This window comes from Scyliorhinus canicula, chromosome 22 (genome assembly GCF_902713615.1).
Source record: "Scyliorhinus canicula chromosome 22, sScyCan1.1, whole genome shotgun sequence".
Lineage (NCBI taxonomy): Eukaryota > Metazoa > Chordata > Chondrichthyes > Carcharhiniformes > Scyliorhinidae > Scyliorhinus > Scyliorhinus canicula.
The window spans coordinates 23,264,909-23,292,454 of NC_052167.1; the positions used below are offsets into that span (position 1 = coordinate 23,264,909).

At 44.6% G+C, this 27,546-nt stretch overlaps 1 protein-coding gene across 5 annotated transcripts in view; it reads right to left on the bottom strand.

Annotated features, from left to right (window-relative positions):
- Window positions 1–27,546, bottom strand: part of shld2 (shieldin complex subunit 2) — a 161,235-nt gene that overhangs the window by 83,242 nt on the left and 50,447 nt on the right. For all 5 annotated transcript variants that reach the window (XR_005458575.1, XM_038782716.1, XM_038782717.1 and 2 more), the window contains exon 2: window positions 14,974–16,645. Coding sequence is in view for 4 of the 5 variants with exons in the window: in XM_038782716.1 (XP_038638644.1) it covers window positions 14,974–16,570 (1,597 nt within the window). In the remaining variant the exon portion in view is untranslated. The remainder of the gene's footprint in view (window positions 1–14,973; window positions 16,646–27,546) is intronic.

The following is a 27,546-nucleotide window of genomic DNA, read 5'->3' on the forward strand; positions in this document are numbered from 1 at the left end:
CTCTCTGCGTGTTGTCGGTCAACTGAGTCTTTTCCGTTAATTTCTCTTCTTCTTTAGGACATTACCAATATTAAAAAAAATAATTGCACCCGTTATCTTGCAGACTTGTAATACTGGCATCTATGGGTAGTTGTTTAGGACTACGGACAACCAGAATAAAAAAGCAACCTTGAAGGTGACCAGTGTCAATGTTGTCACCTATCTCTGCTGGGGTGATGCTGCACCTCAGGAGGCGATGCCTCGGTCACTCAGCATGTACACCATCTGATTCAAACCATCAACACACCAACTGGTATTATTTTTCACCAAGTAACTAATTAAATGGATTGCCTAGCAAAATAATGCACTGATATTTTAAGAAGTGTTTGATAAGTTCCACATGGGTTAATAAACGACAGGCAGCATCTGTTGAAGTCAAATTGTGTCTGACAAACAGATTTTGGTGTAAATCAGTTTGGACTGTTCTTCCCCCAGTGAACTACTTTTGTCCTATCTTGACTCTTTTGTTTTTCTCATCGTGTCCAGTCTCTTCCCATCTACATCCGTGACTCTCTCTTGATGCCCACTGCTACTCTGGCGGTTTCCTAGACTCAGCAGTTTTATTTATACCTTGGCTGTCCAGTCGGTCCCTTTCTACACCTCCATCTGACATCAGGACGACTTGAGGGCTCCCCATTTCTCAAAATGAACAGAGGCGCAACCAGCTCCCATCTGCCAACGCACACGTTCGCCTGGTTGAAGTTGTTCTCAGATTGAATGACTTCTCTTTCAACTCCACAGTTCTTCCAAACAACTATGGATACTGGCATGGTTCCTAGCTCTGCCTGGCTTTTTGTAGAATATAGGTCTCCTGCCTTGCATCTCTTCCTCCGGTACGTTCTTGATTAATCAGGGGATCAGAGGTTATGGGGAGAAAGCAGGAGAATGGAGATGAGAAACATATCAGCCATGATTGAATGGCGAAGCAGACTCGACGGGCCGATTAGCCTAATTCTACTCTGCCTTCTGGTCTTACATTGATGACTGTACCAGCTTCTGACCTGAATTGGATTTCAACAACTCTGCTTTCCCCTCTCCCCTTCCATTCCTTGACTTCTCTGTTTCCATTTCTGAGTATAGGCTGTTGACCAATATCCTCTATAAGCCCACTGACTCCCAAAACTACCTCCGACTACATTTCCTCACACCAAACTCCCTGTAAGAATTCAATTTTATCCTGCACGCTTCTCTGACACATCTGTTCTGACAATGGAGCCTTCCATTCCAGAGCATGTTATGTCTTCCTTTTTCTTCAACTGAGGATTCACCCACAACGCGGCTCACAGGATCCTCAACCATTCCATTTCCCACACTACTGCTTTCATTCCTCGCTTCCTAGAACCAATGATAGTATTCCATGATGTGCATAGCCCTCACCTTCCATCCTACCAGCATAGAACATACAGTGCAGACGGAGGCCATTCGGCCCATCGAGTTTGCACCGACGTACTTAAGCCCTCATTTCCACCCTATCCCCGTAACCCAATAACCTCATCTAACCTTTTTCGTCACTAAGGGCAATTTATCATGGCCAATCCACCTAACCTGCACGTCTTTGGACCAGAGCACCCGGAGAAAACCCACGCAGGCACGGAGAGAACGTGCAGACTCCGCACAGTGACCCAGCGGGGAATCGAACCTGGGACCCTGGCGCTGCGAAGCCACAGTGCTATCCACTTGTGCCACCATGCTGTCCCCACATCCAAATGCATTTTCCACCAATTTTGCCACCTCCAGCATGATGTCACCACCAATGGACACCCAGGTCAAGTTCTCTATCACCCCCAACACGCAATCTTCTTCCCAAGACACCTTTCCAAAAGCATAGGAGATTAAACATCTGACTTTTTATCTCCTCACTGTCCAAGGTCCCAAACACTCCCTCCAGGATAAACAGCATATTATTTATACTTCTTTCAATTTACTGCATTCCCTGTTCATAATAGCTTCATTTGCATTGGTTGGATGAATTTTTCGCAGAGGAATTAGACCGGCAGTAATTAAATTCTGACAGTTAAAGGCCTATTAAGCCCTATTGTCTGAAACTCGGTTTAAGCTGAGTGTAATTTTCCAGTCAGCCTCTACGCCTCAAAAGGCTAGGTCTAGAGACAGCCTACAGGTGATAGACCAGTGGGTTAACAGTCAGTATTCCAGGTAGGCTTTGAGGCCTTCCCCAGCTGTCTGTCTCACCTGTGCCCACATAATAACAATTATAATCTTTATTAGTGTCACATGTAGGCTTACATTAACACTGCAATTAAGTTACTGTGAAAATCCCTTAGTCGCCACCCTGCGACTTCCTGAATTCTGAGGAAGAATTCAGAATGTCCAATTCACCTAACAAGCACGTCTTTTGGGACTGTGGGAGGAAACCGGAGCACCCGGAGGAAACTCACATAGACACGGGGGGAACGTGCAGACTCCGCAGAGACAGTGACCCAAGTGGGAATCGAACCCGGGACCCATACACTGCTAACCACTGTGCTATCATGCTGACATATCACCCTGTAAGGGTTGCGAACCCTCCTGGACTCGTCTGGAGTCTCCAGAATATAGGATTAATCTCCAGGATTCAGGTAGCAGAGTTGATGAAATGGTCCATTATAGGACAAAAGCAGGAAATGGAATTCATACAATCATCAATGTTCCAGAAAAAGAGGTGAGGGACAGGATGGAGTAGGACTGGAACAAATAATGTTCCGCATATCCCACAAAAAGGCAAATGTAGCCAAGATCCATGCCGGTATCTTTAGCACAGTAAGAAGTCTTACAACACCAGGTTAAAGTCCAACAGGTTTGTTTCAAACACGAGCTTTCGGAGCACGGCTCCTTCTTCAGGTGAATGTTCGGAGCCGTGCTCCGAAAGCTCGTGTTTGAAACAAACCTGTTGGACTTTAACCTGGTGTTGTAAGACTTCTTACTGTGCTCACCCCAGTCCAACGCCGGCATCTCCACATCATGGGTATCTTTAGCAACATCTATTATTTGGAAGAGGTGTGTGGAGTTGAAGGAGAAGGTGGCCAATGTGTAACCCCGGAAAATAATCATAACACTAACATTTTTTTGTTGTTGTCATTTTCATTAAATATTCTCTTCACCAGATTATTGAAAATGGGGGGTTCAATTAACTGACAGTCAAGCATCATCCAATTGGGTAATGAGTCCTTTAGCTTTACAATTGGTGTAGGAAGGGCAGTGTGTTATAAGGATGAATGTGCAGGTTGACTCTTGGCTGGAGAACGGGGCCAAATCATGGGTTGAAACTTCCAGCGATGCATATAAATACAGTTGGTAACCCTACACCCATGTGGAGAGATTTCCTCTCCATAATGGTGGCCTGTTTGCTGAAGTCATTTTAAAATTTACAAGTGTTGAAAGTTGGAGGAACCCTCTTGCATACGTGATCTGCAAGCTGTTATGCTTTCAGTGCTGGAAGGCCTCTTGTTGGCCCTCTAGCTTTGAGAGCCCACCCTCCGGTCACCAAGTGGCCAATTCGAGGAAAATCACTAACATGTGTCTGTTTCCCACATAGTGCAGGATTGTGAACTCAATGTCAGGGTTAAAAGGGAAATATCATGCCCATTAACTCAGTTTTCCTCCTCCCAGATGCTGACAGCTGACAGACCGAAGATGCTCAGCAAAGCGATCACCCGGGTCTTCGGTCTGTGCGCATTCAGCAACCTGACCTTCCTGTTGCTTGCCATTTTAACAAAAGACCCTGCTCCCATGCCCACATGACTGTTCTTGGCTTGCTGCAATGTTCCAGTGAAGCTCAATGTAAACTGGAGGAACAACATCTCATCTTCCGGTTAGGCAGGCTACAGCCTTCCGGCCTGAACATCCAATTCAACAACTTCAGATGATTAGCTCTATCTCACCTCGACCCATTTGTTTTCATTTCATTTAAACTGTCTTTTACCATTTCTTTCTTTCTTAATATATATTTATTTCCCCCCAATCTTATCCACCTTTCCTTCACCTTTCTCCTCTTTGCTTCTCCCTTCCCCTCCCCCCACATCTACAGTTCATCCTCTGATGTTAGTTTTGCTGCTGTTTGACCTTTCACATCTTTTGTTCTCTCTGGGGACTGCCATTAACATTCTTTCCCCTGGGTATCTGTGGCCATTAGCACCCAGTTTCCCTGGGTTTCTGTGGCTATGATTCAACTTTCATTCTCACTCCACAGTATAAATATTTCCCACTTTCTCAGTCTGTTAGCTTTGACAGAGTCATCGGACTCGAAACATTAGCTCTTTTCTCTCCCTACAGCTGCTGCCAAACCTGTTGAGATTTTCCAGCATTTTTTCTTACTGAGTATAAAGTCCTGGTGACCTGGAAGAGACCCTACAAAATCATTGAAAACGTGAGTGCAGTCACCTATAAAGTAAGGCAACCAAGCCAGAAAAAGAAAGAGCAGATCTACAATTTCAATCTTTTGTAGAAATGACAATCAGGAAATGCTAGTGGTCTCACTGAACCCAGAGTCTGTCGAGGCGAGGATGATGTTTCAGAACAAAGACGGGAATGACCACATCACAAGAGGTATCGGGTATTGCAGCCATTTAGTTTCAACGTGGCAGACCGTGCTGGTTCTCCTATCAAGGTGGCCACAGGAAGCCACATGACAAACTGATGATGAATCACTGCAGGGCGGATCAGCTGTGCAGGCTGATCAGCCAATAAAAGCAGTACTTGTGTCCTGCTAGAAAAAGGAAGCTCACTGGGTGAATGAGAGGAGGCGGCCTTGGAGAGTGGGGGGGTTTGCTGTGCGCAGAACTGTGTGTAAAGTTCCCCTCCAGGAAGAGCTATTTATTTATTTCCTTTTTGTTTTGGTGGGTGTCTAAAGATTTGTAAATAAACATTCACCTTTTATATTGTATCTGGACAACTGGGTTATTGAACTGCAAGAAATCCGACCCACCTATTGCAATCCCCAGCCCCTGACAACATCACAGGGCATAATTTCAAAGTTTGCAGGTAACATAAAACTCAATGTAGTAAAGAGTAAGGAAGATAATGGGGGCGATTTTCCACTCCGTGGACCAAGAGCCCATGCCTTTGTGAACGCTGTCGCGTTTCACGACGGTGTGAACAGGGCCCGGGCATGACCTACAGGGGGCCAGCACGGCGCTGGAGTGGTTCACGCCACTCCAGCGTCCCTACACGGCGGCAAATGGGCGCCACGCCAAGCCGTGCATGCGCAGTTGGGGCAGCTCAATCCTGCGCATTCGCAGTTGGGTAGCACCCCATGCGCGGGGAACTTCTTACACGCGTTGGCCCAACGCAATATGGCGTGGGTGTTCAGGGCCGGCCGTAGCGGAATGTAGGCCCGGGGGGAGGGGGTGGGGGGAGGCCGGCCCGTCGATTGGTGGGCCCTGATCGCGGGCCAGACCCTTTGGAGGCCCCCCCTCACCCCCATGCCCCCACCCCCCCACCCCGAGCGTTCCCGCAAGCAGCGACCAGGGTTGGACAACGATGGTGGGACCCTGTTGTGTCGGAGCGGCCGCTCGGCCCATACGGGGCAGAGAATCACCGCTCGCCATTTGTAGCGATTCTCCGAGCAGCCCGGCGCGATTTGCACGCCGTTGATTTTGGGGGACGTGGGAGAATCGCATGCGGAGGTCAGGGTGCGATTTGCGCGGCACCCTAGCGATTCTCCCACCCGGCGTGGGGGGAGAGAGAATACCGGTTCCGGAGGATGTGGACAGACTGGTGAAGAAGGCAGAACCTTGGTAGACCTGAGAGAAGTGTGAAGTAGTGGATTTTGGTAGGAAGTATTAGGAGCGGCTAAATAAATGGTATAATTTTAAAGGGTGTGCAGCAACAGAGACAACTGGGAGCCTGTGGACTCAAATCTTTGAAGGTGGCAGGACTGGAAAGTTGCATTGATTCTCTGGGAGCAGGCAATGATGCAGCACACTACCTGTGTGGTATTCCTCATAATGGTCTGAAACAGGTGCATACAATTTTATTCCTTCCTTCCTATGCAATGTGAATAGGATCTTGGATACTATCAATATATCTTCAATGTTATTTATCAGGGGCAGCATGGCGGCGCAGTAGTTAGCACTGCTGTCTCACGACACCGAGGTCCCAGGGGCGATCCTGGCTCTGGGTCACTGTCCATATGGAGTTTACACATTCTCCCCGTGTTTGCATGGGTTTCACCCCACAACCCAAAGATGTGCAGGGTAGGATTGGCCACACTAAATTGCCCCTTAATTGGAAAAATATAATTGGGTACTCTAAAATTTCTTTAAAAAAAATTATTTATGACATTATGATTCCGCCTAGACACTGATAACTTTTAAACATAGATTTGAATTTCCAGCGACCAATTAAGGATCACTCAAGACACTAATGAAGATTGACTAAATATTCCTCATTAGGCAAATAATACAGCAAACCGGAGCAATTATATTTCTCCCCCTCCCACTTAACTTTTTGACACCACCAAAAACTCCCATGATGCATTTACATATGACATTGCACTCTGTTGAATTTTCACCATTACGGGAACCAGTCCAAAGTTAATTCCAACAGGCTCGCTTTTCACTTGAGTCGTAATATCCAGTGTTCGTATGAAAATCATTTCTCTCTCTGAGTCAGATTGCCTGAGGTTCCATGGGTGGTATTTAATGGAGATGGGTGGGGGGGGGGGGAGGTGTCTCACTGCAGCTGGGCAGCTTGCGCGAGGTCCACATCTGGTGGGAGGCGCGCCAGAGTCTCTCAGACATTCCCATGTAATAAGGAGCCTGGGGGACAAAAGTTCCACCTGCTGAGAGCTACCGGCCTTTTCACTGTTTGGCTGACAATGCACACACCCTAGGACACAGGTGAGTAATGGTGGAAGGGAGGGTCGCAGGGTGGAGGACTATAGGAAGGGAGGGGAGTAGGATCAGCAGCAAGGACAGGGTCTCGGTGTGCCTTCCTTTTCCGATGCCAGGTTCCACTATCAGGCACTGATTGCCTTGAAACGAAGGACACCCTCTGGAGCCAGAAACCTGTTCAGCACAGGTTTGTTTTTCGTATTCCCTGACAGGTGAGTCTCCCAGTCCACTGTTTGGTTGATATCAGGGACGACTGAATGAGGCAGTAAGTGCTGCATGGGCCTTCCCATCATGGGCGTACTGGGTTGGAGACGGGAAGATGGCAGGGTTCCCACCCGCCACACTTTCTCCTGATTAAATGTCCTCCCGTTACAAATCTCTCATTAAATTTTGCCCTGTAAAATTACACCAAGCCAGGGCAGCTCCTGTCTGTGTGCTCTGGTGTGGAAGCTGGCATTAATCAAGTAGAATATAGTGGTTGATCCCAAGTCAAGCAAAGCATGTTTTCCAATTACCACTACTGCTGAATCTTGATATCTGTACAGCTCAATACCACTATTTGGTGGTTGAAATCAAGGCTGAAACTTCCAGACTTTGAAAATTCTTGAGCATTGGACTGTTTTCATCCTATCCAATTTCATAATTGCTCTCTTTTACTGTTAAATGGGCAGTATCCTGTTCTCTCTAACGAAGTTGGATGCAAAATATACATTTAGTACCTCTCCTTTATAGTCGCTCATCAACCCCACCGATCCTCTGACCATGCCCCTCCTACTCCCATTTTTTAAGATCTCCTATTTATTCAGCTGGGCTCTCAACATAACATAAGAACATAACATAAGAACTAGGAGCAGGAGTAGGCCATCTGGCCCCTCAAGCCTGCTCCGCCATTCAATTAGATCATGGCTGATCTTTTGTGGACTCAGCTCCACTTTCCGGCCCGAACACCATAAACCGTAATCCCTTTATTCTTCTAAAAATTATTTATCTTTATCTTAAAACCATTTAATGAAGGAGCCTCAACTGCTTCACTGGGCAAGGAATTCCATAGATTCACAACTCTTTAGGTGAAGAAGGTCCTCCTAAACTCAGTCCTAAATCTACTTCCCCTCATTTTGAGGCTATGCCTAGTTCTGCTTTCACCCGCCAGTGGAAACAACCTGCCTGCACCTATCCTATCTATTCCCTTCATAATTTTATATGTTTAATAATCGCTTATTGCCACACGTAGGCTTCAATGAAGTTACTAAGGAACGATACAGCGCAGTACAGGCCCTTCGGCCCTCGATGTTGCACCGACATGGAAAAAATCTAAAGGCTGAAAAGCCTCTAGTCGCCACATTCCGGCGCCTGTTCGGAGAGGCCGGTACAGGAATTGAACCCGCGCTGCTGGCCTTGTTCTGCATTACAAGCCAGCTGTTTATCCCACTGTGCTATTTATGGGCCAACTGTATTATGAACCTTAAAATTGTCATAAACCTTTCTGTCTTACTTAACCGCTTTAATCTTTAGTTATCCATGCAGCTCTAGCTTTGAATGCCCATCTTTTCTCTCCACGTAATAATATTTCTACTAGATACCTTAACATCGGGCTGGATTTTAAGGTCTCCCTGACAATACGTACTTTTGGTGGATAGGCATGTAAAATATGGTGGGTGGGCAGCTCACCACCAAATCCTGACTTTAAAATATTTTTAAATGGTTTATTATATTATTTCTGCTTCTCCAACTTGTTTATTTTCCATGTCATGGTCTGATGGTCTGTTCATTGATACAGCCTCTCTGAGCTAAGAGACCAGGATGCTAACCTGGATGTTGACACATTTCATGTCTTAGGCTCCCAAATAACTTTTCTGCCCAATCGCCAGATAATTAGCATACTGTCCATGTAGTCAGCACAAATCGGCATTCAACACACCCAAACATTTTACACAATGATTGTAACATCACCAGGCTTAGAATAGTTATGGAAAAGAACAATGCACAATCAAGTGTAAAAATAGATAACAGTAGGGGCCAATTCAATGTTGAGTTGGATTTGAGTCAGAAATCATAGACAAAGAGTCATTGAACAATGAGCAGCTGTCAAAGAGCTGAGACTGCAAACATCTCCATGAAGAAGGCCAATTGTGACCAGACTCGGGAAAGTCCTGGGCTTTTTGGGTAAGGAGGAATCAGGCACCCTTGGCATTGGTGGGATAGGGGTCAAGGGGGAATCGAGGGCCGAAGGGCCTGTTCGGTGCTGTACTGTTCTGTTCTGTCTGTCTGGGGAATGGGTTTTGGAGGCATGGCGACGAGGCGCTGCTTCGGGATGTCCCTCCCGTGCATCCAGGGCACTCCCCAAAGGATGTACCCCCTCCCCCCACTTTGTTCCTGCCTTTTCACCAAACTTAGTTTTTAAAAAACCGCCTTCACACTGCCCAATGGATTATGGCAGTGGAGGTGGATTGAGACCCTTAATTGGGCTGTTAAGGGCCTCATAATGGCAGAGGACTAGTGGGCGTACCCAGTACTATGGGAACTTGTTTGGGGGAGGGCGGGAAGATGGTGAGCTGCCCACCCACCATATTTTACATGCCTACCCACCAAAAGTACGCATTGTCGGGGAGCCCTTAAAATCCAGCCCAATGTTGAGGTACCTAATAGAAATATTCTTCTACTGGGGGGGAAAGAGGGGCATTCAAAGCTAGAGCTGCATGGATAACTGAAGATTAAAGCGGTTAAGTAAGACAGAATGAAGAGGTTTATTGACAATTTTAAGTAGAATCAATAAGAGAACATTTAGGGGACAGTGGAAAGGACAAAGAACAATCCCAGAGTAAGAATAATTAACTGGCGAAAGCCAACTTCAATGGGTTAAAAACAGATCTGGGCCAAATTAATTGAAGCCAAAGGTTGGCAGGAAAGTTGCAGCTGAGCACGGGCTTTCTCCTTCAAAGAAGAGGAATATTGGCACAGTCAATGTATATTCCCTCAAAAGGGAAAGATATGACAAACAAAGCCAGGGTCCCTGGATGACAAGAGAGACATTAATTTTTAAAAAATAATAAATTTAGAATACCCAATTCATTTTTTCCAATTAAGGGGCAATTTAGCGTGGCCAATCCACCTATCTTGCACATCTTTGGGTTGTGGGGGCGAAACCCACGCAAACAAGGGGAGAATGTGCAAACTCCACACGGACAGTGACCCAGAGCCGGGATCAAACCTGGGACCTTAGCGCCGTGAGGCAGCAGGGCTAACCCAAGAGAGACATTAATTAAGATAAATTTAAAAATTGGAACCAGGCTGAACATAGAAGGTTCAAAGAGAGGTGCAAAATAAGAGAAGCAAAGAGGGGAGTATGAAAAGAGACTGGCAGTAAATGCGCGTGCTATCAACATATAGAAGTAGTAAAAGGGCGATAAAGGAGGTGTGGGACCAATTGGCTCCAAAAGGGTTGGTACGGCGGCACAGTGGTTAGCACTGCTGCCTCACAGCGCCAGAGACCCGGGTTCGATGCTGGCCTTGGGTGACTGTGTGAAGCGTAACTTGCACTTTTTCCCCCCATGTCTGCGTGGGTATTTTCTGGGTGCTAGTTTCCTCCCACAGTCCAAATGATGTGGTTAGGTGGATTGGTCATGTTCAATGCGCGGGGATAGGGGAGGGGTTGGACTAGATAGGGTGCTCTTCTGGAGATTGGTGCAGACCTGATGGGCTGAATGGCCTCTTTCTGGACTGTAGGGTTTCTATGGAAAATAGGATTTATATGCGGAGGAAGCGGACATCGCCGATGTATTAAATCAATACTTTGCATCTGTCTTTTTCAAGGAAGTGTTATCCAGGTCATTGTGAAAGGGGAGACAATTCAGACACTACAAGAGCGTGGCTATAACACCAGGACCAGATGAGATGCACTCAGGGATGCTGACAGAAATTAGATTGTGGAGGCACTGGCCAAAGTTTTTCAGTCTTCCTTAAAAACATATGGATGGTTCCAGAGGATTTGATAAATCCAGCAAGTATAGGCCAATCAACTTAACATTGTAGGTAATAAATTTTAAGGAATGATAATTCGGAACAAAATTAATCATAACTTGGACAAATGCAGGTTAATTAAAGAAAGCCAGGATAGATTTCTTACCAGGTAATCATGTTTAACTAATCTGGTATTTGAAGAGGTTGATGAGGATAATACAATTGACATGGTGCACATGGACTTCCAAGGGCATTTGATACAGTGCCACACAACAGACTTTGAACAAACCTATTGCTCACGGAATAAAATGGACAGCAGCAACAAGGATACGGCTGAGTGACAGGAAACAGAGAAGAGTGGTTAATAGATGTTTTTCAGGCTAGATTCCCCAGGAGTCAGTGTTGGCACCTTGCTTTCCCTGATATATATTAATGACCCAGACTTTGGTTCTCAGAGCACAATTTCAAAGTTTGCAGATTATATGAAACTTGGTAGCATTGTCAACTGTGAGGTTTGTGCAGAACTTAAAACGTACATGGGCAACTTAGTGGAATGGGCAGACAGGTGGTGGAATGGGCGGTAAGGTGGTTGATGAAGTTCAATGCAGAGAAATGTGAAAACTGCAGCGATTTAAGACGGCAGTTCACCACCATCGTCTCAAGGCCAACGAGGGATGGGAAATAAATTCTGGCCTAGCCAGCGATGCCCACACCTTGCAAAAGAATAAAAGAAATTCTGAAGGAGTGGAGCCTTGAGAGTCACAGTGGCACCTTACCCCCAATCCTGGCGTTGGGTGAAAGGAGAAATTCCCTCTCATTATCATAAGGAAGATGTTAATATTTTACTGGCTGTTCGCCCAGAGTGCAGCCTAACGCACTTGAAATCTATCTCCGCCATCTGTCTTCAGCTTCCTGCCGATTCATTGACAGTGTATAGAGGCTACTGCCAGAGATTTCCGGCTTGGTCTCCTGGCAACCAAGAAAGCAAGGCTGACCTGGATTCCTGGACAAATGCCATTGTTTGGGAAGCATGCTCCCTGGCAAAGTCAAGGGTTGTGTCTCAAACAGAGCAAGAATGGGGGAGAAAAAAACCTCAAAAATAATTGAAAGAAGAAAAATGACAGAAACAAAACAACTTGTGTTTAGAAAGTACCTTTACTGTAGCAAAAACAATGAAGTTGGGGTGGCGGGGGGAGAATTTCAGAACTTGGGGACTGGATAGATAGCTGAATGCACAGTCGTCAATGGTGCAGCAATGAAAATAGGAGAATGCAAGGGGCCAGAACTGGAATACAGCATTACTGTCGGAGGGTTCCAGGGCTGGACGCAGATATATAAACAGGAAGGGGATAACATGGAGGTTAATCATTTTTAAATTACAGCATTGCCAGCTCTAGGAGCTAATGTAGGTTTGTAAGCACAGGGTAAATGGATAAAAAGGGAAAATGCTTTAAAAAAACCCAGAAGTGATTTAAACAATGGAGATAATGAAAGATTGAATGAACATAGAACATAGAACATAGAACAGTACAGCACAGAACAGGCCCTTCGGCCCTCAATGTTGTGCCGAGCCATGATCACCCTACTCAAACCCACGTATCCACCCTATACCCGTAACCCAACAACCTCCCCCTTAACCTTACTTTTATTAGGACACTACGGGCAATTTAGCATGGCCAATCCACCTAACCCGCACATCTTTGGACTGTGGGAGGAAACCGGAGCACCCGGAGGAAACCCACGCACACAGGGGGAGGACGTGCAGACTCCACACAGACAGTGACCCAGCCGGGAATCGAACCTGGGACCCTGGAGCTGTGAAGCATTTATGCTAACCACCATGCTACCCTGCTGCCCCTTAAAGCCGAATCGCTCTCGTATTAATTTATATCCCTTTTAGATGGCTGAAGTACAAAATAATTCCCTTCCGTTTTATTCGCCTACGTTTTGTCTCAATAAAGCTATCTATCCAGTCCCCAAGTTCTGAAATTCTCCCCCCGCCACCCCAACTTCATTGTTTTGACAATGAGTTGACAAAAGAATGGAAGAGAAACACAAATCACCATTGTACACCGATATCTTAAATCGAGGCACTGTCTACCTGTTTTAGGTGGATATAAAAGATCTTATGGCAGCATTTGGGAAATAAAAAGCAAGAGTGACTCCTCACCTCCTGCCTAACATTCTGCCCTCAACCAATATTACCAAAGCAGTAATTGGTCATTTGTTCCATTTTCTGATTGTGGAATCTTGCTGTAAACATAAAGGCTGTTGTATTTTCCAACAGCAACTGTATTTCAATAAATTCCCCCTGACGTATTTTGAGATTACACTCTTCCAACTTCTTCCATCGGGCAAGAGGTACAACATTCTGAGAACACGCACGAACAGATTCAAAAACAGCTTCTTACCAGACTCCTAAACAGCCCTCTTATGGACTGATCTGATTAATACTACACTCCTGTATGCTTCCCCCAATGCGTGTTCTCAGAATGTTGTACCTCTTGCCCGATGGAAGAAGTTGGAAGAGTGTAATGTCAAAATACGTCTATGTATTTACATTGTCGACCTTGTGTTGCCCTGTTTTGTATTTTCTTTTTGCGTACTAAATTATCTGTTTGAGCTGCATGCAGAAAAATACTTTTCACTGTACCTCGGGACATGTGACAATAAATAAATCCAATATTAGACTATTGAGTTGGACGATCAGCCACGATCGTGATGAATGGCGGAGCAGGCTCAAAGGGCCGAATGGCTTCTTCATGCTCCTATCTTCTGTGTTAGCTATGGTTGAACAATAATAATAATAATACTAATAATAATAATAGCTTATTGTCACAAGCAGGCTTCAATGAAGTTACTGCGAAAAGCCGCTAGTCGACACATTCTGGCGCCTGTTCGGGGAGGCTGGTACGGGAAAGCATCTAGTATCTTTATCATTCACTTTAGAATCTTCTTTTCCATTCGTGGGAGGTGGGCTCGCTGCGACACGAGCATTTATTGCATAATAGATAAGTTGCTAGATGCTGATACTAAACAGATTACTTTGTCCTGAATAGTGTTGAACCTTTTAAGTGCTGTTGCTGCTTCAATCATCCTGGCAATAAGACAATACCCTATCACACTCCTGACTTGTACGTTGTGAGAGAGACGTTGAAGAGTCAGCAGGTACGTTACTCACTCCAGAATACTCAAACTCTGGCCTATAGATCAAGAATTGAACGTGGATCTTTCCAGTCCATTTTTAAAAAACACTTGCATTTATCTAGTGTCTTTCACAGCTCCAGGCCATTCAAAATCACTTGATAGTCAGTGAAGTACACATTGTCACTGTTGTAATGTCAGAAACATGGCAGATACTTTGTGCACAAATAGCAATGAAAATGTGACCAGGTCATCTGTTTTTGTGATGTTGATTGAGGGATAAATTTAACGACAGTAAATGGGTGAGGTCTCAGCACTGAACCCTGTGGCAGCTCATTAGTTCCAGCTTGCCAACCTGAAAATTAAACATTTATCCTGATTCTGTTTTCAGTTAGTTAGATAATTATCCGTGCCAATGTATTATCGTTAACACCATGAGATCTTATTTTGTGCAGTAACCTTTTATGTTGCACCTTACTGAATACCTTTTGGAAATCTCACTTTTATCCACCCTGCTCATGACATCCTCAAAGAACTTGAACAAGTTTGTCAATCGCAATTTTGCTCCAAAGTCCACAGGGATTCCCCACTTGCCTTCAATCCTATGCAGCCAGAACCCTGAAGATAGCAGGGTGGTCTTGGGATTCTGAATCACTGTCAATTTCAGGGGAATAAGCAAAATACTGCAGATGCTGGAATCTGAAACAAACAAGAGAATGCTGGAGAAACTAAACCTGGCTGCCAGCGTCTGAAGGCAGAGAAAACAGTTAAACGTTGCTAATGCTTTCATTTTTAATGAAGAGCCTAACAAAACATTAACTCTGTTTTTCCTCCTTACAAATGTTGCCAGACAGGTTGAGTTTTCCCGGCATTCTCTGTGTCAGTTTCGAGGGGGTGTAACCACTCCCACACCCACAAACGTGCCACTTCTCGGCTGGGAGAATTCCCCCCTAAGTACATAGAAAAAGAAGCAACAAATGTCTGGAAATAGATGTTCCCTTACCTGTTACTACTAGAATATCCCCAGGGAAGACACTCAGTGCCCAGAATGCAGAAGCTCGCCACAACGCAATCTTCATAGTGACTCCTGACTGATCTGTAACCAAAATAGTTGCTATGGGGACTCTGCACCCAGCGAATGATCCTGATTTGATCTGTATCTCCTTCAAGAGGCAGCGGGACAGAATAGTGACCAGAATGTGGTATTTTCTGCTTCTGTCAGTGCAGTTCTTAAGCTGTTCTGTATCAATGAAGCCAATCTTGGGTATTGGCCATTGGTCCCCCTGTGCTTTCAGATAGCGCCCTAGATCAGATCTTCTTCTCTCGGAATACATGGTCTTCATTTTCTTACACGACGGTGAGTCTCCATCTAAATAAACTGAAGGTCTCGATGTTTGGGTCACCTGCTTTAACTCCTCCAGCTCCTCAGTTGCCTCAATTGACCCTTCTAAAGACCACTTAGAACTACCTGCAACCTGAGAGCACAGGATGCCTCGCCCGCATGGTTCAATATTAACCTCAACATTATCTTCTGACCCTTTGGTGATGGGACTGAAGGATTGTTCTGAACTTTCTGATGTCCTCCCAGCTACGGCCTCACTGGCTAATTGCCGGTTACTTAGTAAGCTGAAAAGTTCTTGGGTATTTTCGGAACTATCACCCTGTCCCCACACTGCCTCACTGGTACTTTCCCCATCTGGCCCAATAAAATTACGAGTAGATGCAAGCAGCAGACAGGGAGGTTTATTATCTATTGTGTTTTTTCCCAGTTTTCCATTTAAATTTTCATGCAGGTCCTGTGTAATAAACTGCCTCTGTGACAGTGCCTGTGAAAGGATGGAAGCTTGACTTGCAGTCAACACACTGAGAAATTCAGCATCTGTTGATAAACCTTCATTCACCGTTGTGCGTCTGGAACAGGATTGCTGCCCTTCAGCTGGAAACGTATGCTGCAGGTATTCCAACAGAGAGTCACAGAGAAACTCTGGACAATCTTCTTGCAAAGGTACATTCTGCTCTGCTATTCTGCCAGAAGGGTCCCGATTGTCACTCCTATTTTCTCCGCTTTGTCTGCTGCTGCTGTAGGACTCCAAAGGTGTGTTGGAACTTCCTCCTGAGCAAGCAGGATTGATGGGATCACCGTCATGTTCTTCAGTTATCTTGATACTCCCTTCAGAGTTCAGCAATATTCTGTTGCTCGACCCTTTCCAGAGCTGTTTCCCGATCTGCCTGGCATAGATCTCCTCATTGTGCAGCAGATCACACTCTTTGCTCATTCCCTGTCCCAGCATCGATGCATCTAGATTCTCAAAAGCACATTCTTGAGATAATGCTATGTTTCCTTCTTCACGTTTTGAAGTGGAAGACTGCCCAGATCGATTTTTCAATTGCGTCATTGCTTCATGACAAATTAAATGTTCCGGAGACTCCTTGGTGCTGCAATCTCTAGGCTTGGCATTGAGAGATCCGTTATCATACCAGACCTGGCACTGAAGCCACTTCTTGGAGCTGCCATCGGCTACTGCGTCTTTTGCCGATGTTTTCCGCTGCGACAAAACAGCTGGTGCACCAAGGAAGACATAAATCTTCTCATTGCTCATGTTGGGATAATAAATTCTTCAATCCTTCGAGGTGATGTGGTCTCCAATGGAATCTCATCATTTCACCAGCTTAGCCTGATATGGAAACAACAAATCAGTTAAAGAGCAATTACACGGCTAAGAACTACCCAACTGGCCCCAAGGTATGGGGCAATTTCACATTGGTTACTTGCACAGTGTCATGTGAGAGTACATTTAAGAAATAGGTGTTTATAAATGGGTGTGTATATAAATATCTGTAGTGAGAGTAAAGAAATGGGTGTTTATTACTGCAGTGATGTCAGAGAGGGGGTGGAGCAGGGCTGTCTACCAGCTTTTTACTTTTGTTTTAGGCTGTTTGCTGCAAAGTGTGTTTTAGTTTCGTTTTCAGAGATGGATAGCTGCAGTCACAGCCAGAAGGTGTATGAATCTCTCTGTAATCTAAAGACTGCAAATCGATCCTGGTGATTTAAAACTAATAACAGTAGTGACTTTAACCTGATGTGCTTCTGGTAAAAGGTGTTTTAAGTCTTATGGATGTTAAAAGGAAAGCTTAAAGGATTACTTAGTGTTGTATTCTTTGGAGGTTGTATTTGAATTGACGGTTGCTAAGATGTTCACTGTGTTTTAAAAAGGTTAACTTGAGGTCATAGAATAAACATTGTTTTACTTAAAAAAAAACTTTTCCATTTCTGCTGCACCACACCTGTAGAGTGGGCCGTGTGCTCCCCATACCACAATCTAGTAAAAATTGTGGGTCAGGTGAACTCCATGATACACTTTGGGGTTCATAACAAACTTGGCTCATAACAAATGGCATGGTGACACGTTTTGATCTGTATACTACTCTATCCATCTCATAGTTGGAGGGGGAAGGGTTGGCAGTGGAGTTAACATCAACGTTCTTCAGCGTAAGTTAAGCAAAGATGCAAGTAAATCAGTTTTCTTTGAATATTAAACAGATCATACAAAGCTGTATCAGCTGCTTATTATGTAATTCACTCTAGCTGAGATCATCTAATTTAGTACACATTGGGAATTGAAATTCTGCGTATAGCTCAGTACCAGAATGAGTGCACATAGACACTAAAACATCAGGCAAGCACAATTGTCGACATGCATTAGCTTCAGTTACCTTCCAAACAAACAGGACTCAATTACATTTGAGTTTAATAGGTCACTGAACTGGACAGGGGAATGACAGGTAAAATGGGCAGGTTAGAAACCATTTGTGAAAATGCCCATGTTGGAATATTAAATCAATATCAGCTATTCCACTAGAGGGCACTCAGTTCATACACAGCAGAGGAGCAAAACACACAGAAAATGGTCCATTTAAATGATCCTGTTTGTGATAACCCTGTTTAAATCAGTACAGGGAGCAACTACTGTTTTTTTACTTTGTTAATCCCAACACTCCAAGTTTAACTGGATGCCATAGAATAACTGTTTGGAATCTGCTAAGATAACACTCATTAGAATTCATACTTACCCGAGTTTTGGTGTAAAAGGCATCAAGTTGAAATTCCCATTTCTCCTGCCTTTTAACTGTCATGTCCCTCTGCCCGCCACAGGCCCATTACAGAGCTAAAGACTGCCTCTTGCTTTTCCAAATCTGCTTTCCCCAAAAACTATTAAACATGTCATTTGGTTCCATCTAGTCAATGAAAATAAAAAGTTCTCTAATTTCCAGGCTGGTATGTTGTAGTGTTTCTGGGACGATGCATATCATTGCAAGCCCAGTTTACCACTTTATTTCACTCTGCCGGTGTACAAGGCGGTAGAGTGAGTCAGCAAGTGCCAGCAGATCGAGAGACGCAATAAAACAACTGAACAAAGGCAGCTAAACTATATTTGTGCTGCTAACTCTGCAAGACTCCTGTCAGGGGTCACTTTCACTGCAGTTAGTTAAAAATGACTTGAATTGTCATTTACGCAGACACCTGCAATAGCTGCTGTTTCCAAATTGAAATTAAAGTTGCTCGACATCTTGCATAAGGTTATGAGAATCTGTGTCGTCCGGTCATGTTCCTTTGCCACTCATTTTTTCTTCTTTTTTTTAAATTTTGTTTACCCAATTATTTTTACCAATTAAGGGGCAATTTAGCGTGGCCAATCCACCTACTCTGCACATTTTTGGGTTGTGGGGGCAAAATCCACGCAGACACGGGGAGAATGTGCAAACTCCACACGGACAGTGACCCAGAGCCGGGATCGAACCTGGGACCTCAGCGCCGTGAGGCGGTTGTGCTAACCACTAGGCCACCGTGCTGCCCTCCTTTGCCACTCATGGATTAAATAAAATAATTTGCAAAGCGAAGAAATAGATGGATATCAATGGAAACATTTTAAGAATTGTTGAAGCCACCTTGTTACATAATTGATAGTCTTGTTTGCTGTTAATGATTCTCTTTGTACTCTTACCGAGGGCAGCACTGTAGCACAGTGGTTAGCACTGTTGCTTCACAGCTCCAGGGTCTCAGGTTCGATTCTCGGCTTGGGTCACTGTCTGTGTGGAGTTTGCACGTTCTCCCTGTGTCTGCATGGGTTTCCTCCGGGTGCTCTGGTTTCCTCCCACAAGTCCCAAAAGACACGCTGTTAGGTCATTTGGACATTCTGAATTCTCCCTCCGTGTATCCGAACAGGCGCCAGCATGTGACGACTAGGGGCTTTTTTTTGCACTGTTAATGTAAGCCTACTTGTGACAATAAAGATTATCATTATTTAATTTTCCTTGCAAATCTCCCGCTCCTTGCTAGAAGCCATGTAGATGCTTGTTGTAGCATGGTCCCTTTGGTGTCAGATCCCTCTTCAACACTTTATTCAAGTGACTGTGTTTCACATCTGATCCAATTAGAGTTAGCAGGGTGTTTACTCTTAGGAGAGTATTACACCCCAAAGCACACCTGACTCGATCTGTTCCATTTCCAGCAGGGATTATTGGATTGTGATCAGGAATGAGAACTTTGGCAAAAAGGATACCAAGCATGACTGTAGTCCAACAATGCTCACAACAAGATGAAATTGGTTACAAAGAACAAAGAAAAATTACAGCACAGGAACAGGCCCTTCGGCCCTCCAAGCCTGCACCGATCCAGATCCTCTATCTAAAACTGTCGCCTATTTTCTAAGGATCTATATCCCTCTGCTCCCTGCCCATTCATGTATCTGTCTAGATACATCATAAATGACGTTATCATGCCCGATAGTGGCGGTCTTCGGGGTTTCAGAACAGCCAGATCTATTCCTGGGGAGGAGGGCGGACGCCCTTGCCTTTGCCTCCCTGATTGCCCGCCGTAGAATCCTGTTTGGCTGGCGGTCAGCAGCACCGCCCAGAGCTGCGGACTGGCTGTCCGACCTCTCGGAATCTCTCCAAATGGAGAAAATCAAATTTGCCATCCGAGGGTCGGACGACGGCTTCCACAGAACGTGGGAGCCATTCATGCAACTGTTCCGGGACCTATTTGTGGCCAATGTACAAGAGGAAGAATAGTCGGGGGAAGGTAGCGGGAGGGGGGGGGGGGGGGGGGGGGGGGGGGGCTACAGGTTCGTTACGGGGGTTCGATGGCTAGCTAAGGCCCAAAACCAAACTAAATAAACATGTTGAGGGGGGGGGGGGGGGGGGGGTGTGGGGGCGCAGTTACTACTACGAAGATGCTTACCTGTAAATATGTATGTTAATTTTTGCGTGTTTGTTTTTTTTTTCTCTCCTAACAATTTGTAATTTGTTCAATATAAAATATGAAAACTGAATAAAAACATTTATAAAAAAAAAAAATGACGTTATCGTGCCCTCCTCTACCACCTCCGCCGGCAATGCGTTCCAGGCACCCACCACCCTTGCGTAAGAAACTTTCCACACATATCTCCCTTAAACTTTCTCCTCTCACCTTGAACTCGTGACCCCTAGTAATCGAGTCCCCCACTCTGGGGAAAAAGCTTCTTGCTATCCACCCTGTCTAAACCTCATGATTTTGTAGACCTCAATGAGGTCCCCCCTCAAACTCCGTCTTTCTAATGAAAATAATCCTAATCTACTCAACCTCCCTTCATAGCTAGCACCCTCATTACCAGGCAACATCCTGGTGAACCTCCTCTGTACCTTCTCCAAAGCATCCACATTCTTTTGGTAATGTGGCGACCAGAACTGTACACAGTATTCCAAATGTGGCCGAACCAAAGCCTTACACAACTGTAACATGACCTGCCAACTCTTGTACTCAATACCCCTTCCAATGAAAGAAAGCATGCCGTATGCCTTCTTGACCACTCTATCGACCTGCGCAGCCACCTAAAGGGTACAATGGACCTGAACACCCAGATCTCTCTGTACATCAATTTTCCCACGGGCTTTTTCATTTATAATTCGCTCTTGAATTGGATCTTCCAAAACGCATCACCTCGCATTTGCCCGGATTGAACTCCATCTGCCATTTCTCCGCCCAACTCTCCAATCTATCTACGTTCTGCTGTATTCTCTGACAGTCTCTTTCACTATCTGCTACTCCACCAATCTTAGTGTCATCTGCAAACTTGCTAATCAGACCACCTTTATCTTCCTCCAGATCATTTATGTATATCACAAACAACAATGGTCCCAGCACGGATCCCTGTGGAACACCGCTGGTCACAGTTCTCCATTTTGAAACACTCCCTTCCACTACTACTCTCTGTCTCCTGTTGCCCAGCCACTTCTTTATCCATCTAGCTAGTACACCCTGGACCCCATGAGATTTCACTTTCTCCATCAGCCTACCATGGGGAACCTTATCAAATGCCTTACTGAAGTCCATGTATATGACATTCTACAGCCCTTCCCTCATCAATCAACTTTGTTACTTCCTCAAAGAATTCTATTAAGGTGATAAGACATGACCTTCCCTGCACAAAACCATGTTGCCTATCACTGATAAGCCCATTTTCTTCCAAATGGGAATAGATCCTATCCCTCAGTATCTTCTCCAGCAGCTTCCCTACCACTGACGTCAGGCTCACAGGTCTATAATTACCTGGATTATCCCTGCTACCGTTCTTAAACAAGGGGACAACATTATTAATTCTCCAGTCCTCCGGTACCTTACCCGTGTTCAAGGATGCTGCAAAGATATCTGTTGAGGCCCCAGCTATTTCCTCTCTCGCTTCCCTCAGTAAGCTGGGATAGATCCCATCCTGACCTGGGGACTTGCCCACCTTAATGTCTTTCAGAATACCCGACACATCCTCCCTCCTTTTGCCGACTGGACCTAGAGTAATCAAACATCTATCCCTAACCTCAACATAAGACATGTCCCTCTCCTCGGTGAATACCGATGCAAAGTACTTGTTAAGAATATCACCCATTTTCTCTGACTCCACGCATAAATTTCCTCCTTTGACCTTGAGTGGGCCAACCCTTTCTCTAGTTACCCTCTTGCTCCTTATATATGAATAAAAGATTTGCTAAAGATACGTCATGACCCCTTTTAGCCCTCTTGATTCCTCGTTTCAGATTGGTCCTACATTCCCGATACTCTTCCAAAACTTCGTCTGTCTTCAGTCGCCTAGACCTTATGTATGCTTCCTTTTTCCTCTTAGCTAGTCTCACAATTTCACCTGCCATCCATGGTTCCCTAACCTTGCCATTTCTATCCCTCATTTTCACAGGGACATGTCTGTCCTGCACTCTAATTAACCTCTCTTTAAAAGCCTCCCACATATCAAATGTGGATTTACCTTCAAACAGCTGCTCCCAATCCACATTCCCCAGCTCCTGCCGAATTTTGGTATAGTTGGCCTTCCCCCAATTTAGCACTCTTCCTTTAGGACCACTCTCGTCTTTGTCCATGAGTATTCTGAAATTACGGAATTGTGATCACTATTCCCAAAGTAATCCCCGACTGGCAGGCTCATTCCCCAACACCAGGTCCAATATGGCCCCTTCCCGAGTTGGACTATTTACATACTGCTCTAGAAAACCCTCCTGGTGCTCCTTACAAATTCTGCTCCATCTAGACCTCTGACACTAAGTGTATCCCAGTCAATGTTGGGAAAATTAAAATCTCCTATCAACACCACACTGTTACTCCTACATCTTTCCATAATCTGTTTACATATTTGTACCTCTATCTCACGCTCGCTGTTGGGAGGTCTGTAGTACAGCCCCAACATTGTTACCGCACCCTTCCTATTTCTGAGCTATGCCCATATCGCCTCACTGCTTGAGTCCTCCATTGTGCCCTCCTTCAGCACAGTTGTGATACCTCAGTACAATTTAGTGTGGGGCAATTTAGTGTGGCCAATCCACCTACCAGCACATCTTTGGGCTGTGGGGGCAAAACCCACGCAAACACGGGGAGTTTGTGCAAACTCCACACGGACAGTGACCCAGAGCCAGGATTGAACCTGGGACCTTAGTGCCCTGAGGTGTTAATAAATTCATTGTGTTTGAATTTACAAACCTGTTGACTGTAGTGAGATCTCGGGTATTGAGTATTTTCAAATAAAGGTTAATTTCAACCGTGTTACGACACTGGGTCACATGGGGCTGGAATTGACCACGGTGGCATAACAACAGTTTGATCTAACTGAATATCCATCATCAGTTCCTCAAATGACACATTGAGACTATCCAGCGAGTAGCTGATTATATCCAGGGGCCTTGTTTGAGCATGCGGATATGATATGAGCATAGAATTACTCTGAGAATCCCTGGCAGAACAGCCTCTGAGCGCATGATAATTAGGCCAATTGGTATACATGGAGCCCAAGTCCCAATCCCTTCAGCACAGGAGGGAAGAAGTGAAAACTGGTTGCAAAAGACAACGATTATTAAAAAATACATGGGTGTCAAAAACTACAATTTGCATAAATGGAAACGTGAAGAGCTCAATTAGCACAGGGCGGCGCAGTGGTTGGCACTGCTGCTTCATGGCGCTGAGGACCCGGGTTCGATCCCGGCCCTGGATCACTGTCTGGATCTCACCCCCACAGCCCAAAGATGTGCAGGATAGGTGGATTGGCCATGCTAAATTGCCCTTCGCTGGAAAACAAATGGGTACTTTAAATTAAAAAAAGAGTATACATTGGAACTTTGAAATGAGATGGGGCAGGAGAAGACGCTAAACATGAAGGTAGCAAATGTACACTGATGCACTGGTTACTCACTGCTCGTCTACCTTATTTATTAATGCAGCCTAGTTATCCCCAGGAAACTAGCTCTATTTTCTCAGCTAACAAACCAGTTCCTTTTTATCTTGCTTGCTGCTGATGCATGCCTGTTGAAACAGACTCTGTTTCACGAATGGCTGAGGTCAGCGTCCAACATCCATGCCCGAATGCAAAGTCTGCTCTTTAAAGGAATAAATTTGGTTTTATTTGATGGAAAACTGGGCGTCAGGCGAGGAATAGAAAACACATCCAACTTCAGTTGCTTTTGTGATGTTACACAGTCAGCAAGAAATTCTACCCAAGAACAGGAGGTCATTAGGTCCCTCAGGATATTTCAAACTCAGGGTCGCGGCCCTTGGGTGAGTCGCGGCCCTTGGGTGAGTCGCGGCCGGGTGTCCGGAGGGTCGTGGAACGATCATTCGTGGCGTTCCCGATCGCGGGAGAAGTGCCCAACAGCCGCGTCCGGCTTCTAGGTTGAGTCTGCCAGCAGCCACAGCATTTTGCCTTGCTCCATCCGATTGCCATCCACATTATCCATTGGATGATCGGCTTTCCTAACATCACATCCAACGTCTCATTGTTCCGCTGGCCAACAGGAGGCCGACACCCCCCACGGTGGTATTCCCGGCGGTGGGACTGTTGGAGCTTGGAACCTGTGAAGAACACAGAGAGCGGCCGAGTGAAGTTTGTGTGCGGGTCATGATGCTGGCACTCAGCACCAGTTCACTAGCTCCCACAAGTACTTTAATGCCTACACCATCATAGGGAGGAGGAGGTATGTGATAGCTACAAGAACAGGGATCGCAGCAATTGTTTGTTCTTCAAACTGAGATCCAAGAAGAAGACACCAGCAGCAATGACAGAAAATAAATTGTGTGGGGTTCTCCTCTGGGACAGGGCAAGTGGATTTTTTGCACCAGCATGTGAAATCTGTGTGAATGCTTGAAACCTCTGCAATGGTGTCACTATAATGGTGTATTTCCCAATAAAAAATTGTCAATCTCTGTCCTGAAAATTTCAATTGCTCAACCAACCAATCTTTTTGGGGCTCCATATTTCCACTACCTTTCATGTGAAAAAAAATCATCCCTTTTCACTCCTGAATCACCCAAATCTAATTTCAAGAATGTGACCCCTTGTCTGTATTCCAAAACCAGGGAATATAGATTTTCAAATTGAACAGTTCAACTAGGTTACTACTCAACCATCTGAAGTGAAGGGAATTCAACCCAAGTTTTTGCACCCTATTTTAATTAGTCAAGGGCTTGTATCATTCTGGTGAACCCTCAATGTCAATATATTCTTTGAGGTTCAGACCCAAAACTGAATCCAGCACTCCAGATGTAGTCTGGCCAAGGCTCTGTGCAATTGAGACCTAATTTCCTCCCATCTGTATTCTGGCTCCCTTGAGACGAGGGTTGGTATTACATTTGCCGTTTAATTACTTTCTACGCCTTTGCGCTAGCTTTTAGAAATTATCTGGGCTGCAATGTCCTCCCAGCCAGAAACTGCCCCGATCCTCTTTTGGAAGTAGGCAGTGAATAGATCCATATTCACCGCACACACAAGTAACTTGCTCCACTGGTCTAAAGTCCTTTAGGAAAAGAACCTCTGTATATCTCATCTAGATCTACCTTTAGGTAATTTATGGGCACTCATGAGCAGCTAGGCACTAAATTAAAAAGAATAGAACCACAATCTCTGACTTAATCCCCAAGTCATGAGCAAATTGGCACAGGGTAAATAAATGAGATCAGAGATTTCTGTGTGGCTCAAAGATTGGTCTTGAAGAAATGAGTTTCCATTCATGGGGCTCTTGCACCAGCACTGGGGAGAAAGGGAATTGTGTCGTTGGGGCAGGCTTCACCGTAGAGGGGGCTTTAAACCAAAGAACTGAATGTTCAAGGGTATTTAACATTTCAGCAGGGTAGGAAGAAAAGGAGGTGAGGTAGCTCTGTTAATAAACAATGAGATCAATCCACGAGTGAGAGATGATCTTGGCTTGGAAGGTCAGATGTAGAATCAGTCTGGGTGGAGTTAAAAATAACAGGGAAAAGAAGTACTGGTGGGCATAGTTTAAAGGACCCTAAAAGAAGCTATAGTGTAGGTCAGAGTATAGATCAAGAAATAATGGGGATGTGTAAGAATGATACTACAGTAATCTTCAGCAATTTTAATCCTCAAATAAATTGGATGAATCGAATTGTCAAAGGTAACCTTGAAGATGAGGTCAGTGTATTCAGGATGGTTTTTAGAACAATACATTCTGGAACCAATCAGGGAAAGGCTATATTAGACCAGGTAATGTACAACGAGAGAGGATAATTAATAGCCTCATCGGAAAGAATTCTCTAGGCAGGAGTGATCATAACACATTTCACATTTTGTCCAAGGCTGAAAACTTGGTTTTAAAACTAGTGCAATAATCTGAAATAAAGGTGAATACAAATGTATGAAGACACAGGTCAACTGAAAAAAATGGTTGAAAGGTAAGATGATAGAGAAGCAATGACAGACATTTAAGGAGATACTTCATAACCCTTAATGAAAATATATTTAATTGAGAAAGAAATACTATGAAAAGGATGCACCATCCATAGCTCACTAAGGGAGTTAATGATGGTCTCAAATTGAAATAAAAGATGTACATTGCTGCGAAAATTAGTGGTAGCTCAGTAAATTGGGAACATTTTAGAACCAGCAAGGAATGACAAAGAGAGAGCTATTAGAATAATAGATTAAGATCAAGAGATTAATATAAAAGTAGACAGGAAGAGGTTCTGTAAGTGTACAAAAAAGGAGTAGCTAAAGTAAATGTTGATCCCTTAAGTGGTAGAACTGGGGAATTCCTAATGGGAGATAAGGAAATGGCAGAGACTTTGAACACGTATTTTGTATCTGTCTTCATGGTAGAAAACACTAAAATCACCCCAAGGATATTACATCAAGGGGCAATAGTGAGGGAAGAATTTAAGACACTTTGTGAACTGTGGCTGAAGAAAAAGTGATAGAAAAACCCACGGGCCTAAATATTGTTCCTCTATTGCTGCAGGCTTTGAGGCTTGGTGGTCGTAAGGGGGGGGGGGGGGGGGGGGGGGGGTGGCGGGGGGTTGTACCCCGCCTTCATTTTTAGCCGTGCATTCGCCAATTCGGTTGGGGGATGGAATAGAAAAATGAGGATAGAAGTCCTGTCAATTAACACATTTTTAAAAAATACATTGTGTTCAGGTTTTGCTTCAGTAGTGATGTCTTTCTGAAATAGAATTCACAAACCGGTACTCGTCATAGGAATTCCAGAAGTTAGTAATATTAAGGTCACAGCCGCACAATCCATTAGCTGCGACAAGCCACACTTTTGATATTGAAGCTAAAATAATTTTGACCCTTCCCCATTTTATTTGCTGTTCCTCTTGAGCATCGTTGCTACTCCCCTCTTCATAAAATTCTCAGCTCCCTTCTTTCCAGCCCCATTCTGCTCCAGCGTCTATACTGTGACTAAATGTCAGCCCTGCTTCCCTGAAAAAGCATCAAGAGAATCTATCTGCTCCAAGTACAGTGAGCATAATTGCACTCACTCAAAGAGGACATTGTACTGCTGACGCATGTTAAAAGGTCAAAGGACCACGCTGGAGATAAATGCAAACTGACAGGAAATCTCGGAGTAAAGAGCTATAATGGTCATTTGGTATTCTATTAAATATTCCATTAATATATTTGGCTACTAGTAATGCCAAGCCGGTTTAATAATTGAAATATATTACTGAGATATTTACTGTCTTCACATACTTATCTAATATTTCTGCCAGAATAACACTATTTCATCACTCCCGTGTAAAATAGAAACTCAAGTT